The sequence below is a fragment of the Pygocentrus nattereri genome, chromosome 6, assembly GCF_015220715.1.
Source record: "Pygocentrus nattereri isolate fPygNat1 chromosome 6, fPygNat1.pri, whole genome shotgun sequence".
In the NCBI taxonomy this organism is placed as follows: domain Eukaryota; kingdom Metazoa; phylum Chordata; class Actinopteri; order Characiformes; family Serrasalmidae; genus Pygocentrus; species Pygocentrus nattereri.
In genome coordinates, this window is record NC_051216.1 from 35,243,991 (window position 1) to 35,265,841 (window position 21,851).

Below are 21,851 nucleotides of genomic sequence, written 5' to 3' on the forward strand. Positions count from 1 at the left end.
ACTGAATCCAGTGAACTGATGAAAGTAGTTGCTTTTGTTTTTTCCATACCAGTCAGCAATGCCTACACAGAACGAGTGTTCAGTCACATGGAGGATATTTGGTCTGACAAAAGAAACAGACTGTTGATTTCAATGGTTAAGTCTGAGCTTCAAGTCCGTCCGAATTTTAACTTGTCATGCACCGAGTTTGTCATTTATTGAAGAACAGAAACTACTGGTAGCTGCAGCAAAGGGAAATGCCAAATATAAATGGAAAACTAGGTAAGGAGAGGCCTGTGATGTGTGTTTCAGGCTTATGTGTGTTTTCTTATCTTCACTTCATTATCTAAAGATTATACACAGTAAATGTCTATAGAGTTGGTCTAAATGTGGTGGTCAAATCTGATGTGCTCTCCCTCCTTAACCTTTTAGCCAAGAGGGTGCAAAAGCAAGCACAGGCAAAGTTCACACCAGTACTTAGATAAGCAGGTAAGCAGCACTTCCTTCTCATACATAATGTATTTAAAATATGAATTGCTTTGAACAACCCTACTTCTCAAAGCTGTCTCTGATTCTGTTACATCAGTCGTATATTTGTGGGCAGCCGTCAGTATGACAGTGTCCTGGTTTTTTGTCAGACATAGGTGGCAACCCTAACAGCAATTAAGTGAGAAAGTTGATCATGAATTTGCCTTAATGTCAAGCTCTGTCTCTAATCTTCAAAAGATAATGGCGAATGTGAACACTAGAGTACTGGAAACTGAGCAAGCTGCTGACGACCATGTCAAATGCATTCATGTATTGGAACTTCAATGTTCCTCACTTGCCGCAGACAAAAAGTACTTTGGCTCTCAACGAAAGGTGGTCGCACTTTCTCCCTCTCCTCTCCCTTATCTCTCCTGCCTCACCCAATGTATTCTGTTTCTCTATAGTTTCCATTATTCCTGTCTTCCTGTCCTGTCTCCCCCCTTGTCATATTGTATGTGCTCGGATGGGTTGATCGCAATTTCGCTGGTTACTCTGGTGACTATGTGACAATAAAGGCTTCATTCAACAATAAACACCTGTTGGCTAAAATGGAGGACCTGGAGGCGTCGCTCGAGAAGGCAAAACATCCACATCATAGGTATCCGGGAGAACGAAGAGCAAGGGCGACCCACAGAATTTGTTTCCAAGCTCATTCCCAAAGTGCTAGGAGAGGATAACTTTACGTCAACAGTCAAGGTGGACTGGGCGCCCATGTCGCTGAGACCAGCCACGGCTTCAAACCCTAGACCATTGATCGCCAGGTTGATTCTCCCACTGGAATACAACGGCGGCAGAGTGTTCATCTTTCCAGATTTCTCTCCAGACATCATCAAGAAACGGCAGGCCCTTGATGCAATTAAAAAGAAATGCAAGGAATCTGGATACAGTTAAGGATTTCGTAACACATCAGGCATCTTCGACTCGCCTAACGAGGCTGAATCTTTTCTACAGGAGAATTCACCCAACAGATCTGGTGAGAACTAATCCACTGAGCTGTTAGGCAATGCAGCCAGCTACCACAAAGGTGCTGAACTTTTTCAGTTGCGAGTTTTACAAGAATTAAACTTTAAGTGCACCAATCTTTTAGGTGTACATTGCAGCACCATATATGTGTCGAGAAACTACTGTTCAAGCCTCTTGTTGACTTGCCATGGTTCCTTATTCTACATCGCAGCGACTTAACAGCCAGACATTTAAAGTGGGTGGTTATGCCATATTGTGACAGAAAGTTATCTGCACCTAGTGGGGGGTTACGCATTATCTCGTGGAATGTTCGTGGAATGTCCAACCATCTTAAGAGAGGTAAAGTTTTTGCACATCTCAAACACTTATCTGCGGATATAATGTTTCTGCAAGAGACTCACATTAGACACTCAGAAAAATCTAGATTGTGAACACACTGGATTGGTGCGATGTATCAGTCTACATTTCAGGGAAAATCTAGAGGAGTAGCAATTTTGGTTAAAAAATCGATACCTTTTAACTGTGTCTCTCAAATCACAGACCCTGGTGGAAGATATGTCATTGTCTCAGGATCAATTAATTCAATTCTGATTACTTTAGTTAATGTCAATGGCCCCAATGTTGACAATCCTTTATTTTTCAAAAATGTCCTTAACACAATACCTCATATAGATCAGACAAATCTAATAATTGGAGGAGATTTTAATTGTGTGCTGGATCCTGTAGTGGATCATCAATCATCTCACCCTGCTGTTGTGACAAACTCCAGCATTTTCTTAAATAACGCTTTGAAAAATTTTAACCTTGTCGACATATGGAGGCTTACTTTTCCCACAGGAAAAGGCTACTCCTTTTACTCTTCTGTGCATAAATCCTTCTCTCGCATTGATTATTTCCTCTTAGATTCTAAAATTGTATCATTAGTAACTGTAGTAGAGTATAATCCTATCTTAATTTCAGACCATGCATCTGTATCATTTACATTCAATATTTCATTGAATAGAGGGAATCGCAGATGAACCCTAAACAATGCACTACTAAAAGACAAGAATTTCTGTAATTATCTGGACCAAAACATTTCATTTGTAGTAGACACAAATGATATAGGTGAGGTGGATGATTCAACTCTATGGGAAGCCAATAAAACTGTCATTTGTGGGTATATTATATCGTATGAAATTTCTACCAGGAGAGATGACACTGTACAATTAAAAAATACAGAAAACGTGATTATAAAACTTGAGAAAGAGTACAAAGAAGCCCCTAAAACAGAAACAGTAAATAAAACACTTTCACTCAAACATGAGTACAACACTATTAGCTCAAAATGGATATCTAGCCTCATGTTCAAAATTAAGCAGAAACATTTTGAACTGGGCGACAAACCGCATACATTGCTGACAAGGTAGTTGCATCACCTGCAAGCATCTCGAGCTATACATAAAATGAATTCTAACAATGGCAGTCTTATTACAGATCCAGCAAAAATTAATCAACATTTTGCAGATTATTATGCGGACCTATATTCTTCCAAATGCAGAGTTGAACCTCAAGTAATTGATAGTTTTTTGAATTACCTGAGCCTGCCCAAACTCAGCAGCGAGGCGACAGAAGTTCTTGAGGCAGAAATTACATTAGAAGTGCTTAATGAAACCATAAAGGAATTTCCAAATAACAAAGCCCCTGGTCCGGATGGATTTACCATAGAATTCTACAAAAAATACCACTTAAAACTTTGTCCTCTTCTTCTACGTATGATTAATCATTCAGGGTCAAATTTTAAACTTCCCTCATCTTTGTACAATGCCTACATCACCTTAGTCAGGAAGAAGTATCGTAACGAAAAGGAGGCCTCATCATACCGACTAATCTCATTACTTCCGATTGACACTAAGCTCATTAGCAAAATTCTGGCCAACAGATTAAAGAAATATATTTCAACTATTATTCATCCAGACCAGACTGGCTTTATGCCAGGGCGATATATACATTTTAACCTACGGCGCCTGTTTAATGTCCTATATTCTGAACATTTAGAAGATTCAGTGATACTATCATTAGATGCTGAGAAAGCTTTCAACCAAGTGGAGAGACAGTATATGATGCGAGTTCTACGCGAATTTGGTTTTGGCTCTATATTTATGAGATGGATTAAGATTCTTTATTTCCAACCTACAGCATCAGTAATAACCAATAATATCTCCCTTCTTTTTTTTCTCCACAGAGGAACTAGACAGGGTTGTGGTCTTTCTCCATTTTTGTTCTCTCTTTGTATTGAGCCTTTAGCTATGGCCGTCAGAAAATGTTCAGACATTGCGCCCATAAAAATCAATAACACTGTACATAAAATTTCCCTGTACGCAGATGATGTGGTATTATTCATATCTAATCCGAGGACCTCAGTGACTCCCTTGCTTGACTTAATTAATCCATTTGGTTCCTTCTCTGGCTAAAAAATAAACTGGGACAAAAGCAAATTGATGCCCCTTGGTAAAAAGATCGATATGGAGTTCTTTTCTAATGTTCCATTCAAACTTGCGCCTTAAAATCTCACATATTTGGGCATTGAGGTAACAAAAACAGCAGAAAACCTGATTAAGGTGAACTGGCAGAACAAAATTAAACAGCTGAAGGAGAACATAGAGGCTTGGAAAACTCTCCCTTTATCAATGGTGGGCAGAATCAATGCCATTAAAATGGTCACCCTTCCTCGATTTCTTTATTTGTTTCAATCCGCAGGTGTGTTCATCCCACATAGCTACTTCAAACAATTAAACAGTGTCATTCCTTCATTTACATGGAATTATAAAACCGCCAGAATCTCACAGAAGCAGTTATGCAAACCAAAATCAGCAGGTGGTTCCGGTCTACCTGATTTTAGACTTTATTATTGGGCAGCCACATCCTCTCTTTTTGGCGAATGTTTCAAGAATGTGAAATTCCATCTTGGCTGTCCATTGAATATTCTATGTGCCAAAATACCTCTCTATTATGTTCACTTAACAGTCCGATTCAAACGCAGAAATCTTTATACAGCAACAATTTCATGATCCATAACACCCTGGAAATTTGGAGACAAATTAAAACATACTTAAAAGCTCCCGATATGTACATAGATAATCCAATATGTAACAACCACGCCTTTCCAGCAGCACTGAAGGGTGCTGTCTTCTTGCAATGGAAAAACAGATCTAAAAACTATTGGAGATCTTTATGTTGACAACTGTTTTGCTTCTTTCCAGCAACTGCAAACTACATACAAATTTCCCTCTTCACATTTTTTCACGTATTTACAAATTCGGCATTTCACCAGAACACATATAGCTGAAATTGAAACCAAACCGCATCATTCACCTTTGGAGAAGATTCTTTCTATCTGACCTAATACAAAAGGAACAATTTCTACTTTTTATAACATCTTATGTGATCACATTACCATCCAGTCCAATTCTTTCAAACAAGCATGGAAGAACCTGGTATAGAGATTACCCATGAACAATGGAAAGATGCCCTAAGGGATATCAAATGTTCAATAAATACAAAACACATTGATACAGTTTAAAATAGTTCATAGATTTAACTATTCAAAGTCCAAATTACATAAGATTTTTCCTGAGATTTCCCCCATATACAGTAAATGTAATACTGAAGAAGGAACACTGCTCCATCCTTTTTGGATGTGCTCTAGACTTAACAAGTTTTGGAAGTCTGTTTTTGACTTCTTTTCTGTAGCATTCAGTAGAACCTGTGTGCCAGACCCCTTAGTTGCAATATTGGGAATAAGAGACTCTAATTTATGTCTCAATAAATTTCAGAAACAAGCAATTTCTTTTGCTTTTGGCAAATAGATTAACATTACAACAGTGGAAATCGGAAGCTGCACCATTTTTGAAGCATGGATCAGAGATTTTGCTAATGTGCTCCACTTGGAGCAGCTACGATACAGTCTAACCGATAGACCAGAGGTTTTTGCCAAAATATGGCAACCAATATTGGGTCATATAGAGGAAAGATAACTGTGATGTCCCCACCCACTGTGCAGCTTTTCTTTCTGTTTTGTGTAACTCTAACCAAACAATGCAATTTTAAGTGCTGTGTATACTGTCATCGTATGTAAAGAACGTTGCTGTGCAGGAGTCAGTTTTTAGTTGAAGGCTTTATCTTATTAATGTACTTATTTGTTGCCTGTTCTTTTTTTTTCTTTATTATTTCTTTTTTTTACATTTTCCCCCCTTTGATATTTGCCTGTTTTTCTTTTTATATGCATCATAACCTGAGCTTAATTACAACATAAACATAATTCAAGTTGTACTTGAAAACCAAATAAAAATATTTCTGAAAAAAAAACTACATGAAGTGGCATATCTCATGAAAAAAGAAATTCTGAAAAGAATTCTGAAATATACTGTTTAATTTGAAGTACTTTCCACAATGTTCATACAGTTTGACAGAGTGTAAAAATAGGGCTGTCCGTGGTTCTATCAGTTCTGTAGCATAGTGTGTTCATCGAAGTTCATCATTTGTCAGAGATGATGTACAAAAAAAAAGTCCAAAGTGATTTTAGCATGAAAAAGCTCTTTCGGAAACCTAGATGTTCACGAGCCTTTGAGAGCCAGTAAACTTCTTTGAAGGTTTAGATAGATGCCAAAGACTCTGCATTACTCATCATCGTCATCGTCATCATCGTCATCATCATCATCATCATCGTCATCATCGTCGTCATCATCATCATCGGCGTCATCATCGTCGTCGTCATTGTCATCATTATCATCATCGTCGTCGTCATCATCATCCTCAGTGTTGACCTTTCCTGAAAGCACATCCTCTATCCAGTCCTCCAGCTCCTCAGCAGAGGGCAAATCCTCATCATCATCCATCTCCAGCCACACGCTGTCCGCCTACCAAAAGATCAGTGAGAGGTTAAAGTCAAAGATCACATCCTACCACAGTCAATTTATGGACACTGGTCACTTTCCATTCCTCCAGTTATACCAACATCATGTACTGTAAATACACTACAGAGTGAGTCCTCAATTAATGGGGGGTATGGAACTAACCAGCTAAAAACAAAACGTTAAACAAAACTCGGTTAATCGAGTCTCTTCCTTTAATTTGGGGAAGTAAAAGACAGTATTTCTTTTAGAAATGAAAGAAAACTTACCAGTATCTTTCTGTTTTTCTACAGCAAATCAATTTTTTTGCAAGTGATGATAGCTATACTGCTACTGAGTGCTGATGTGGTTGTTGAGCTGATCAGCTCATTGGCCAAATAAAACATTTGACACTAATTGACATCATGAATACAGATACACATTGGACAACTGTTTTAAAAAGCTCAAAAACATGACAGCAATATGCCTGCAGTGAGAGATTTGGACTTGCTCAGCAGTGCCATCCAGCATCAAAAGACGTTGTTGAGTGGCAATTCTCACTAGAAATTCTGATTGTGATTGGCCAAACTACATCACTTTAAAGGCAATACAGATCCATGCAAAAATAAACAAGTAGCAAGTGATTTTCAGTGAGTCTATCCCAGTTAATGTTAATCATATGGAAAGCGATGATTACAAATTGAGTTAGCACCTTTGCAAAATATTTAACATTCCTCAATATTATTCATATACAAAGCCACTATAGACAAGCTCTATCCTACAGCATCATTTCTAATTCTGTACATTTTAATTCTGTTCACAAGTGCTGTGGTCCATGATGCTAAACACCTGCCAAATACTTTGGCAGATTAAAATGCAAACTGACATGTTAGAGACCATTAGACTAACACTCAATGCTAAATAGCCTTTTGACAGACAAGACTGAGGATGTGTCTGTTGTAAAGTTATAGTGCAGACTTTGTTAGTTGATATATTAGATGTCTATAGCGTTAGATGGGCACTTACATCTGTGACGTTAACTATTCCGATCTGAGGCCTGAAGAGGTCAACCTTAAAGGTCTTCTCCCAGTAAGGAATTAGCTGAGAGAAGAAAAGAGAAATGAAACAAAATAGGAACAGAATAGCACTGGTTAATGAGTAAGCAGTCATGCTGCTACTCAGGTACTCACCAGAGGGAAGTCATCAGGATCAATCCAGACAATACTCAGCTCAGGGTTCTCAGTGTTGTCCCTGGCAACTTCTTTCAGAATCTCTAAAAACTCAAAGCCATCTGAAAGCAACAGTGAAAATTTAGGCTTTAAAAAGACCTCAAACCTGAAGTGAAGTTACTAAAAATGAAAGCTTTATTGTACCTGGATCCTCCTCTTCAGCAAAAGCCACAATGTGAATCCCATTCATGTCATCCTCCTGGAGAACACAAGGTAACAGTAATTTTACTGAGCATCAGTCTGTTATGAAACATGAGTCTGAGTGTTTACACTGTATAAGTTAATGTGAAATTTAATGGTCAAAACCCAATTACTATTGCTATTTACTTAACTTGTATTCATAGCCAGATCTGCCATCAGGGTGAGCACCCTGGGGCCTGCATGCCAAAAAGCATTTTTTTTGTGAATTTACACTCCTAGCCTATAATAAAAAAATAACTATTAAATTTTACAGTAATTGACAATGAAAAAAAATGTTTTTAAACACAATGCCATGTCTACGTTATACCTGTGCATGGACTTTTTGTGGGCTTTTTGACAGGCTGCATGTGGGTGCCAGTTGGGTTAATGTTGTGGGCCCCAGTTAGGCTGCAGATGTGGACCCAGCTGTATTACAGTTGTGGGCCCCAATCAGGTTGCTCATTCATGTGTGAGTCCTAGGAGTTGTTTTTTAATCATTGCTTGCATTTATTTTCATGAATATACAGATGTGTCGGCCTCTGTCAGCCAATTATTTGAGACTGCTGCAGGAAATTACTCTTCTTTTATCAAAGATACATGTCTCCTCGTGGCATTTGTTAGAATGAACAACACTGAGTGTTAGAAGGAGTGGACACTGAGGGAGTTTCATTTATTTATGAACTTGTACCTGAAATATAAATTGCTAATAATAATTAATAAATTAATAAATAATAATAATTGGAGGAACATTTCGATCATTCTTACCCAAGTTTCAAACATGTCCTCAGCTCTCAGTTTTCTCAGTGTTGATCTATAGTGATAAAACATAATACAAGAGAAGATCAGTATCTGTATCTGGATTTTCTGGCATGCTCATACTTCTTTATTTATCATGAATTTAGACAATCAATTCTTTGTATATCCACCCATGCACTTATAAAAGTTACCTCCTATGTTCAGTGATAAAAGCCACAAGCTCCTCCTCAGTATGGGGCTTGTCTGGAATAGTGACTGGTTCCTCCATGAAGGGCTCGTAGAAGTCTACCTCATTCATCTTCAGAGTTAGCTCCTTAGCAACCTGAAACATCACACAGCAAGATATTAAGAACATAAGAACTGACACAGCACCTCTTCATATGTTGGACGCAGGTTTTTATTTCTTTTCCACAGTCAGAACTGCTGTCATCCAGAGCTGATGTCATCCTATACAAATGTTGCTATCGCTAGATCTGAATTTCTCAAAACCAACAGTTTTTCATATAACTGTATTAGAAATGTCAACCGTCATTATATTACACAATTGGTCCACTAATCTGGAATTGCTTCTATACCCTTAACTTTCGCAAACATCAAATCTAGACTTCTAAGCCTCAGTCCTGTAACTTAATGATGGCCAAATATCAATAAGATGTAGACAAAGAAGCTTAAGGGTTTATCCAGGGTGCAAACAGCATTGGTTCTACACCTTCACTGTATGATTCATCACTTACAGATTTATCAAAGGTGGCGAAAAATTTGATGAAAGGCTGAAACTGCTCAGCTGCTTCCTGGAAAGCCAGAAAATCTGAGAAGAGTTGAGAAGAGAAGAGATTCAGTTGAATATCCAATACATTTAAGATCCACTCAAGTTCTAAGAAAAGAATTTGAATAGAAATTCACTATATCATTGTTGCAAAATCCTTATTTTCCCATTTTTGTTGTTTTTTGCTTTTTACACTTTGCCTTGTATGAAGATTTCATGATGAATGGACCAATAGGAATTATCCTAAATTAACTAAATGTCTATTAGAAATTAAGAACCTCCTGCTCTAAAGTTGATATTTTGGAGATACAAGATTATTGTAACAATATATTGTCTACAGTCTTCAACCATGTTTTTTCATAAACTGGTGAATAAAGCTAGGCAGGTGTTACTTTTATCCATCCATCCATCCATTTTCTAAGCCGCTTCTCCGCCAGGGTCGCGGGGGGATGCTGGAGCCTATCCCAGCAGTCTTCAGGCGGAAGGCAGGATACACCCTGGACAGGTTGCCGGTGTTACTTTTAGAAGGTTGCAAATCTTCAGCTGTTTACACTGAGGATTTCTCAAAGGTTGTATGATGTCTTTGCATGTTTTGCATATTTGCACGATGAATGCTGGGTATAGCAGTGAGAGACCACTGATGAAAGAAAACGTAAACCTGTGAATTCGGTCAAAGAGATAAGACTGAGGGATGTAATGCTGTGCCACAGAAAACTGACACAACAAATAACACATGAAACATGTTAAAAGAGTTTTAGGCCAGAATGTCCTTACTCTTTACCTTCTTTGGGATTTGTGAGGAAGCCTGATACTGCATATGTAAGAACAAGAATGAGCTTAGATGTAACATATCGCTGTTGTCGGAAGAACACCCTGTATCTCCATTTTTCAGTTTCTGACATAATTTGAAAATGCTTATTGCTCTTTACATTGTGTGCAAATTTCATGATGAATGGATGAAAAGAAACAGCCCAAAATGACCTGAAAATGCCTGGTTCCATTGACTTACATTAAAAGTAGAGTATGTTTTTTTCCTTTTCCTGTAAAGTTGTCATTTTGGAGATGTAAGGTTTTATCCAACAACAGTGATATCCTACTTTTTTCTATTCTGAAAGGCCTGTAATGTGCCTCATTCAAAAAGCAATCCAGACTGAAACACGCCTTATAACTTCAGTATGAGTGGGCAGCGCAAAACTACTATAATCTAAACAAACAAATTTATGTAAATATGTTGTTTTTTGTGACAATATGAAAACAATGAATTCTAAACAGGCAGCTTCATTTTCACTTTACGGACCGGGAAGTGAATGGTGCAGCATAAAACATAAATGTTTACACACTACATGAAAATCTTAATTGAAAAATAGGTGCAGGGTAGTTCTGTTTACCACGATGTGCCCTACAATGTAAAGGTTGGCAGTTCAACACAGAGTAGATTTAAATAGTTGACCTCTGAACCATGCTCCTTTACTCATTTGTTCAAACATGTCAAATGGAAACAGCAGTATTTTTTTATATCTCCTACTTTCTAAAATTTATAAAAAAATATTTTTGCCTTTAAGCAATATGGAATAATTTCTGCGTACTTTCACCACCACTGCCTGAAACCTCTATCACATTATACGCTTATAGCCTAGTTCACTTGTTCTAATGGCTACTACAAAAACCCGCTTGCACACACTCACATTCTGATTCTTGACTCTTGAAGTAGCCAACGAGTCTGATGTCCTCTTCCATGCGGTCAAAGGCTTGAAGCTCCAGAGCATTATCAAGTACCTCAACTGGATCCTCCAACAGCTACAAAGAAAATCAATCAAACTATAGATTATTTTCACTCCAGATAGAACACTGGCATACTAATAAAACTGCACAGTATATGGGGAAAAAAACAATAACTAGGAAAGTAAATCCTTACATCCAGCAGGAACTCCACAAGCGTGTCTGCAGAAAGTAGCCCATCAAACTCAATCACACGCTCATCCTTAAAAACATACACACTGCCTTCCTCATGTAGACCTGGAAAAAAGTTACTATTAGCTGGCACTGCCACTTCATACACAACATGGCAGAGTTTATAAGCAGCAGAAGGAACTTGCTGGTATTTTATTAAGCTCAGAAAAACACACTGAATGTACTTTGTGTGGTAATCAACCAAACAGTAAAGAAGAGTAGTAAAGAGAATTGCTTTAAATGAGACTTCTTAACCACTGTAATGCTTACAAACATTTCATCCATAAATTACAGTGCTTGATGCTGTGACTTAAAGGTTCTTACCAAGTTTCTTTGCAACTTTGGCATCCTTCTCAGAGTCTACCATCCCAAAGCCAATGTCCTTCTCCTCCAGAACTTGAGCAGCCAACTACAAATGAACATATCAGGAAAATCCAAGGCTTATTACATACTAAGGCTTATTATTTAGTAACAACAGGGATTTTGATGCAAACTGGCTTAGCTCTTCTTATTCTAGCAGACATCAAATACATCAAATCATAGATTACAAATGTCAAATGATTCATATTAGATGAAGAACTTACGAAGTCCAGTAAAAAAACAAGACACAGGGGAAGCTCATTTACCCTATAAACACTTTTACAGTCATTTGTTTGCAAGTACTTTAAAAAAAACCCTATGCAGTAAACACACACTTTCTATCTTCTATGTGCTTAAAAACTAAAATATGACAAAATATATCACAGAGAAGAATTTTTAGAAATAAGAATTTTGTCTTTGTAAAATGTCTAAACAAACCAATCACTCCCACAGTCTATATACAGAAACTAAGCTGATTCTTATCCAATAAGAAACTCTTTTTGTACCATCAAAAAACCAATGCATTTATATGAATCCACCTATTTAGCCTACAGCAGTTTAGCCCCACCCATTCTTGTTGAAGTTATAAGGAGTGTTGCAGTCAAGAGTATGACACAATGGAGGGCAGCCAGTCAGAACAGAGGTCATTTACATGTATATCTTGAAATCACAGTAAGTAACAAAAACAGCTCAATTAGGGAATAGAACAATAGAATAAAGAAATAATAGGTACAGTCTCTACCGTCAGAAACATCTTTAGATGTTTAGCTATGCAGAGGGTCCTAAGAATATAACCAAGTGTCCATTACAGTGTCTGAGTGAAATTCCAATTAAGAATAGAAGAGAACCATGTATGGACACCATTCTGTAGGTCGAAGACAAATGACTTTGAAAGGTTATAGACTGACTGATGGACGTAACTGGCAACTAGAGTTATCTTGTAGGCTCAGCAGAACTGTATCTCACTGTACTTAGCTCCCACATGCAGTTCAAACACAGTTGTCCCCAAGAAGTTACCTGGTGGGTAACATTAAGGCCACGTGAAATGAAATCTCATTTGCAAAACAAAGCATTTTTAGAGTTGTCAGAGTGTAAAGAATTTTTTAATGTCCACATAATGTAAAGGATCTACACCAATATGGCTCCAAGCAGGTGCATGGTAGAACAGGCACAGCGGTGTTCCTATAGACTTTACCCTATGTGGCGGCGCTTTAATCTTTAAGAAGTTCTTTACATATACATGTCTTATTTATAAAACCACTCTGACAACATTTAATTTAGTTTTAGAGAACCTTTTTATGAGATGGGCGAGTGTTAAGAACATTTGAAAGAACCTTCACATATATACATACATACCTATTTAAGGGTTCTTTCTGTAAACCTTTACACTTTGTGGAGGTTCTTCAACCTTTAAAACAGGTTCTTTATTTTACAAAAATGATCGAAAGGTAAAATGATTCTAAAAGATATGACAAAACAATTTATATGCCTAATTATTTCTGTAATTATGGTAATTACTGATGATGAGAATATAGTGCTGATTCAAGCTGCTCTCTCTCTCTCTCTCTCTCACCTCCAGCACCAGCTCAGTCATTTGGAATTGTTTCTCCAGCTCTTTACTGGTTGGTGCAGGTGCGTGGTAAAGCAGGCACAGCATGCGGTGGCTCTTCAGCGCTTTGCGGTAGTTCTTGCCGTCAATGTCCAGCACGCGATCCTTCCCATCATAGCGGGGGAACTCCAGGCCTTTCTCTGCGCACGCCAGGGCCGCCAAACCCACACAAACCAGTGCAAAGAACCAAGAGGTCTTCATGGCTCCCAACAGTCACACAAACACACTGCCAAAGCTTACACACAGCCACCCTTTTTGCAGCCCTGGCCAAAATCGTCCAAAAATGTAAGCAAAGTGATCAAAAGAATATAATTCAGGAAGACAAATGATTGGGTCGGGCGGTTTCCATGCACTTTGCCAGTGGAAAGATCTCTCTCTCTATCTCTTTTCCCCAGTCTCTCGTCCCTTTTCTCTTTCTACTTGTTGGAGACAAAGCCCAGGGCTAGTGGAGGGTTAGGATGAGGGAGAGAGGGGGGATACCTTACATAGCAGTGGCCTTCTGTCTGTCTCTGTGGGCCTTTTTTAGGATCCCAGTTGTTTCAGCGCTAAAAATACTCTAGTTGAACAGCAAGTGTGCAGGAACACTGTAGAGGACTGAACAAATGCCTGTACAAATTATATTTTATCATTAGGGGACAAGAGGTAGTTTGATATGGTGACATTCACAGTGTTCCAGGTTTGAATGTTACATATAGTATTACTGAAAGTGCACACAGTTCTAGGAGGAAGTTGTTAAAAATTGCATAGGTGTGTAAAAAATGAGACAAGAACAGAAGTAACTGACTTTGTCTGGACCAACAAAAGCCTTTCCAAAACACTACACATACCAGGTTTGGTTTTAAAACTGAAAAAGTAAAGCCATTTCATTTTTGTTAATGACATTAAAGTCTTAAAATTCATAGTTTAAATCCTAAATATGAAGCTGTTCACAACCTGTGTACAACTTAAAACTATCCCTGGAGGGCAGACACAGTCTAACTGCATCCATAATTTTACATACTTGCATAGTTTTCTGTTTTTGCATGCTACTAATACTACTACAACCACCACTACTACTACTACTACTACTACTACTAATAATAATAATAATAATAATAATAATAATAATAAAAATACTTTTACAGATGAGCTACAGTTGATCATTGGATAAACAAAGCTTTTGAATTTGTGTAATTATTGGGCCATGTATTAGGTCTGTTCTTGGTGCAACAAGAAAAAGGAACTTGAGTATTTGTATAATTACAATTTGCATGCAGAATAATGCAATACTATAATAATTTTGTGATGGTATTTCCATATGATTAAAAAATCCTGATACGTACTGTTCCAAAAGTGCCTGCACAAAATGCCCTTCTGAAACACTTCAGCCCCTGCCCTCACCAAAGTCCTTGCACACCACTGTGCATGCACACATACATATTTGTTTTAATACAATGTCAGGACCTGGAATCAAACACAGGCCCCAATTCAAAGAGTGTTATACATATGTACTTCTCAACTACATCAAGTCGGCATGAGAAGATCTGGATAAGGTTTGAGAAAAGTCTTGGGGACACATTTAAAGAAAATATTTGGGTAACTTTTGACTTGTAGTGTTTGTTAACATAGCCTCATAGCTTGATAGTTTGGTCATTAAACAGGCATCAGCAAACTGACTATATCTGGGGTAAGTGGAAAATTGTAGGATTGCTTTTTAATCAAATTTTTAGATTTAGATTTTGTCTTAGAAAACACTGACATTGCGTTAAAACAAACCTGTGTGTGTGTGTGTGTCCCATTATGTACGCAAGCATACTGTACTGTAACCAGATACTTATGTACTGGAAGGGGGCAAGGAGGGCTTAACATTATTTTAACAGAATCATGTATACAGGAAAACATCCATATTTTACATATTTAAACTCTCACTGCCGAAGCTGAAAAATCATTAGCAGTTTGTCATTTCTAGCAGGGGATTCCTTCAAAGGCGCGTGTTATGTAGTCCTGAGTAGAATATCACAATCAGTCCAGTGTCATTCATGCATGTGTGTCTGTGTAGACAGACAAATCAATCCTGTGAGCTCTCTATAAATAGCCATTTCCACAAGACAACTGGCCAATTAGCTCCTTAAATAGGAGGCATAAATGGAGAAGGCACAGATACACTTATTCCACCAGCAGCTCTGACCCCGGCCTATGACCTTCTGAGCCAAGAGAAACCTGGAGCCCTGTGTAACTGAGATTAGCTTCTTGCAGGCAGACAGCTGCTACTTAATAAATAAAGTATTATTGTACTAGCATAGAGACTCTGTAGTTAACAACAGTACAGAGACAACATATCAAGTGCTAAAACTGAGAAATTACACAGCAACACAATTCTGAGCCAGTGCAGTGTTTTCCTCTACAGAATCATGTCCTGTTTTAAAGCAGTGCTGCCTGTCGGCCTGAAGATCACGGCCAGCAAATACTGGTTTTCAGCTTTGTCCTTTGTATACAATGATTTCTCCAAATTCTCTGAACCTTTTAATGTTATTATGTACCAAAGATAATGAAAAGCAAAGGTTCTTTGCTATTTCATATTGAGAAACATTATTCTTGAATTGTTGCTCTATCACAGAATGGCCAACTCCTCCCCATCTCTACTTCTGAAAGACTTAGCCTCTCTAGGATGCTCTCTTTATACCCAATCATGTTACTGACCTGTTGTCAATCAGCCACCAAGTGTTTTTTTAGCATTGCACAATTTTACCAGCTTTTTGTTGCCCCCGTCCCAACTTTTTTGGAACGTGTTGTTGACATCAAATTCAAAATGGGCAAATATTTTAAAAAAGAACCCGTAAACTTTCTCAGTTTAAAAATGTTATATACTATTTTCAAATAAATATAGGGTTTATATCATGATCAATATAGAGATTTGCATATCATTGCATTTTGTTTTATTTACATTTTGCACAGCATCCCAACTTTTTTGGAAATGGGGTTGTACTTCAAATGAAACAATACAAAGTGAAGCTTCTTACTGATTCACATTAGGGCTGGGCAATATGGCAAAAAAAGAACCTGTATTGCTACACTTAAAAAATACAATTATAAACTACAAGTGGAGTGACTGATATTCAGTGTATGGTACTACACTAAATCAGATTAAACAGGACTAATTATGTTCCTTTATGTACAGTGATATGTGCAGTGGTTCTGTGTGCTGAAAGTACAAACAATATCTGCAATACACTCAATAAGAATATTGTGGATTTTAAAAGCCACCACAGGTTTAAACATGGCTTAAGTTTAAACTTGTTTTATTTTTGCCAATTATGTTAACTTCAGCAAATAAACAGTAATTGTGTATTAAAATGTGCAGAAATGTGTTCTCTGTAAAGGATGAGTTCATTTATCTTCACTTAGAAAATCAACAAAATATGTAATGCAACCTGGGGTGTCCAAACTTTTGCATATAGCTGTATCCTCATAAAGCTGGCCCCTAGTTCACAACCAAAAATGACATTTCCATCTGAATTACATGGACTCACATGGATCAATGATATGCTTTACAGTTATTGCTTTTAGCTTTTTAACTCTTCAGTTAAATAAACATAAACAGTAGTCCTGACAAATACCTCTGGAGTTACATGTAGCTTAACACAGAAGAAACATGATACCCAACACCTCTCATTGCTGCCTGACTACTAGCCCTGTGTCTTTTTGAAAGAATTGCTTTGGTGGAAACACTGAACTGATTCACCACCTCAAAAAATGTGTTCTCTTCAATCTCTGTTTGTTGGTTGTTATTTAAATTATGAGGACCAAAATCAGAGAGAACAAAGCTAAAAACATCACCCATAAAATCTCAGATAATATATTTATTTGCCAGATAATAGTTTGCGCTACAATAGTATAATAGTATAGTATATTATAAAATCATATTGCACACCACAATGATTTTTTTTCCCTTTTCTTTCACCTACAGTGATAAAAAGATTCAAGATATATTTGCTTACCTGAATGTTTCAACAATTAAAAAAAATATTGGTTATAAATACTAATTTATAATATTCAAATATTCTTGTGTTACAATTTAATAAGTTAATCATATATATTTGTGCTTGACCTAAAATAATGTCTTATATTCTGTAAAGTAAACTTATTATCAGTGTTCAATGAAGTATTTTAAGTCTGTTTAAAGTTTAAAGTAACAAATCTATTTTCTCTGTATATTTATATATAAGTAGTTTACCTAATTGACCCATTTGCCTTTTTCAATAGTTCATTTTGGAATGAAAATCAAATGAACTGAAGGTACAAGGACCAAAAAAATCTCTGTTATGAGAGTGAGAATATTATTTAGATTCATTCTCTGTTAAGATAGTGAGAATATTTAGATTCATTCTCTGTTATGATAGTGAGAATATTTAGATTCATTCTCTGTTATGATAGTGAGAATATTGTTTAGATTTATTCTCTGTTATGATAGTGAGAATATTGTTTAGATTTATTCTCTGTTATGATAGTGAGAATATTATTTAGATTCATTCTCTGTTATGATAGTGAGAATATTTAGATTCATTCTCTGTTATGATAGTGAGAATATTGTTTAGATTTATTCTCTGTTATGATAGTGAGAATATTGTTTAGATTCATTCTCTGTTATGATAGTGAGAATATTATTTAGATTCATTCTCTGTTATGATAGTGAGAATATTATTTAGATTCATTCTTTGTTATGATAGTGAGAATATTTAGATTCATTCTCTGTTATGATAGTGAGAATATTATTTAGATTCATTCTCTGTTATGATAGTGAGAATATTATTTAGATTCATTCTTTGTTATGATAGTGAGAATATTTAGATTCATTCTGTGTTATGATAGTGAGAATATTATTTAGATTCATTCTCTGTTATGAGAGTGAGAATATTATTTAGATTCATTCTTTGTTATGATAGTGAGAATATTTAGATTCATTCTCTGTTATGATAGTGAGAATATTATTTAGATTCATTCTCTGTTATGATAGTGAGAATATCGTTTAGATTTATTCTCTGTTATGATAGTGAGAATATTGTTTAGATTCATTCTGTGTTATGATAGTGAGAATATTATTTAGATTCATTCTCTGTTATGATAGTGAGAATATTATTTAGATTTATTCTCTGTTATGATAGTGAGAATATTATTTAGATTCATTCTCTGTTATGATAGTGAGAATATTATTTAGATTCATTCTCTGTTATCATAGTGAGAATATTATTTAGATTTATTCTCTGTTATGATAGTGAGAATATTATTTAGATTTATTCTCTGTTATGATAGTGAGAATATTATGATCCAAATTCACATGGAAAACAATCCATTCAGTTTACTTTGCATGAAAGAGAACATTTTTCCTGTCCTGTAAGGTGAGCATTTTAAAGATATTCATTGTTTTGGACAGTGTTGTGATTCTCCATATTTACTTTGGAAAGCACAAATATAAAAAACACACAAATGTATAATGTCATTAATTCATCATGCACTCAGTCAGATGCAGAAAATACATTAATCAGAAATTTATATAAAGACAGGAGCTCTAATCTGTGCACATGTTACTTGTCCCATTTCTGAACACAAAAGCTAATCTCCAAAATATTAGCTTCAAATATTAAAGCTCTCACCTGTTGTAATGGTGAAAAAAGGAGCACATGGTGGAAGAGCTAGCAGTGATTCCTGGTTTCTTTGGAGGCACACAGACAGGAACACACTCCATGTGGGGTAGACGACATATTTAATGACAAGTCACCATCGCATCTCACCATCACTCTCCAGATAGTTCAGGGTATAGACAAACAGACTGGAGGCTGTGCTTACAGCAGCTCACCGTCTCGCTTGGAGTGCAACAACTCCTCTGTGCATGCGCAGTAGTTCAAAGCATGTAGGCAATTACATTAGTTACACTGTTCTGTTTCAAATCAAAAAGACTGTGATACTAATGACTTTTTTCTTTCTGTGTCTTTTTTTATCCCATTATTTTGTCTCAAACTAGCTCACCTGTGGACCCATCTGATCTGATATGCATGATTGTTGAGGAGTTCAGTCTGCAAGGTTGCCAAGGACTGGAAGAAAACATGCAGTGATGTGGGATAAAAAATCCCTCGAGATACCCAGCAGCCTCACCAATGAGACACATCTGGATTAGAGGCAATGGCTAAGACAGGCTTCCCATCTGCTTCAAAGTCATCTAGATGCCACATCTAGGGAAATCATAGACATAATTTCAGGAAACATGGAAATGTTGTCAGTAGCAAGTTCATCTTCTGGAAAGAGGAAAGCTCACTATGATTTAAGAAGTGATGCAGCTAAGGTCTCTGAAGGGACTGAAGGACTATCATTAGGTCATTTGATTTCCACTTGTCTCATCTATAAAAGTGGGGGATCTTTCAGCTGTGGGGTCTTGTTCAGCCTCTAACTTGTTTGAAAGGGTGTGTGGTTAACTCCAGACTCTATTCATTACCTGTTGTCAGAGTTAGACAGTTTTTTCAACACAGTTGAAAAACACAGTTGAACATCATCAGTGAGATTGTACAGCTTAATCACTCAGATACACTGCCTCAGTGTCAAGCACCAGTGGGACACACAGATTCACTGGAAATACATGATATATTCCAGGGTTTGGGAAAACTAGTCAGAACATCAACTAGACCAATTTCAAAACAAAAAAAGTACCCTCTTCTCCTCACCGCATATATAGAGGTGCACATGAGAAAGTCTTTGGATTTATACTTGGACTCCAAATGTCATTTTCAGAAAAAAGGATTGTTTCCCCACAAATTCAGCCTACAACAACAGCAGAGCTGCAAATTGACAATGTTTAATCATTTAGTTCACCTCCCCTTATAATCTCTTATAATATCAAATTTTTGGACTCTTGTATGGATGAGGTGATTCACAAGGTAGTGGTGTTGTATAAGAATGAGCTACTTCTGTCTGGCTCCTCTAAAGTGTCTCAGCACATCTCCAAATCCCTTCCTGAGCAGCCCTTGGTCAATCTGAAGACCACCAAGCCTAAACTCTTCCTGACTGAGGCTGCTCGGCTTGTGAGCGATGTTTTAATGAAAAGGTCCTCACAGATGTCAAGTGATGAATCTGGACACTTTTTGGATTCTTCTAGAGAAATCTCCTCTTTACCTCTTTCCTTTACCAGCTCAGCAGATGTACAAGATGCTACTGTTACTAATGCTGAAACAGCTGTTGGTGCCTTAGACAGATGTGTTGGGTCTAAGCATTCAGCAATGAACACTATGAACAGCAGTTCTAATATGCTGAGCTGTCTTGATGACATCTCACACATTTCTGTTACCAGCATCCCTTAAGCACCAGACAAGTCTGAGAGGACGTCTCAGTCAAATCCTTTCATTATGTTTAGAAAGATAAAATATCTTATTTTATATTTATTTTATACTGTACAGTCTAAATAACATCTTATTACACCGGGTATAAGCCTGTATGAACTTTTAAATAGCTATATACACACATAACACTTTATAAAGCAAGAGTCTATGATTTCTACCAGAACATTTCAGGATTTAAGTGATGGAAAACCTTTAAATGCCTTTTACACAATTTTCTGCAAATGCAGGAATTGTTTAAGGTTTGAATTAGCAAATCTAGCTCAAGGCCGTTGCTAAAGTTTCCTATATTGCTAAAAAAAAGCCAGATGTCATTTATTGAATGACTCCATTGTCAGTTATCTGAGCTGCTACTGATTTAGCCTTGGTTGCTAAATGCTAACAGTCTAGCACCAGCTAGCTTGACATTACAGTTTCCTGATAGATGAAAAAAAATAATTCTATCAGATTCAAATTATGTATAAAAATGATGATGTCTAAAAAATATATTCCTTGTAAAATCAATTTGGCGTAGTGCCAGATCCACGAAAACTCAGCCCCCATTCTCCATACAGAATGTTTTAATGTCCTCTATATCCAATATGTTTTTAGTTGGATGAAGGCCTGGCTCTGCAGGACATATACAAGAACCTTGTAATAATATGATGTAATGTAAAACAACATTCATGTTTACAATATTCTAATGAACAGATACTATGATGTGTTAAGAATCCTGACATTATAAAGTTGTAAACTCTTAGTAATGTATTATGTGTGTAACTATTAATGGAGATATGAAGTAACTGAAATTTGGGAGGAGGACTGTGCCTGAAACCCTCCTCCTTCTAGTTTGACCCCCTATAAATTTCCATCCCTCCCTTCTGTTTCTGTTGACAAAGCATGTTCACACAGAGCACGTTCAACGCTTTTCTCACACGATTTTAGAGGATAAACACAGAAATCTAAGGGGGAGATGTCGAATGACTGGTACAGTTAAAGCCTTAGTTTAATACGGTCAACTGAGCTTCTATTTGGCAACAAGCTGCCAAGTGATTTTACATGCTAGTAATCCTATATTACACAAAAGTTTGTGAAATCCGTTCTTTCTTCTCCTCATGTCCCTTTTTCAGGCTTAACCAGATCTTTTCTTCTTGCAGTTACCTACATGCTTCCTACATCTACCACCAGCATTTCCCAGGTATGGAAAATGCAACTTTTATTTACCTCTCTTTCTCCAGCATGTTGCTGGTTTGTTTATGCTCATGTTTCTACATTTGTAATGGTCTGAGATTAAAATATCTGTCTTTAATTGAAGTCAGT

The 21,851-nt window shown here is 36.8% G+C and overlaps 1 protein-coding gene across 1 annotated transcript; it reads right to left on the bottom strand.

The window, feature by feature from the left end:
* Positions 1-5,863: 5,863 nt before the first annotated feature.
* casq2 (calsequestrin 2) lies at positions 5,864-13,713 on the bottom strand. Its single transcript, XM_017706506.2, has 11 exons — positions 13,156-13,713; positions 11,547-11,631; positions 11,188-11,288; positions 10,958-11,069; positions 9,241-9,314; positions 8,698-8,828; positions 8,516-8,561; positions 7,715-7,769; positions 7,532-7,632; positions 7,368-7,442; positions 5,864-6,368 (listed from the first exon to the last, which is right to left on the bottom strand). Exons 1-11 carry the CDS (start codon positions 13,390-13,392, stop codon positions 6,129-6,131), a joined length of 1,257 nt encoding a protein of 418 aa, XP_017561995.1. The 5' UTR covers positions 13,393-13,713; the 3' UTR covers positions 5,864-6,128.
* Between the last annotated feature and the right edge of the window lie 8,138 nt (positions 13,714-21,851).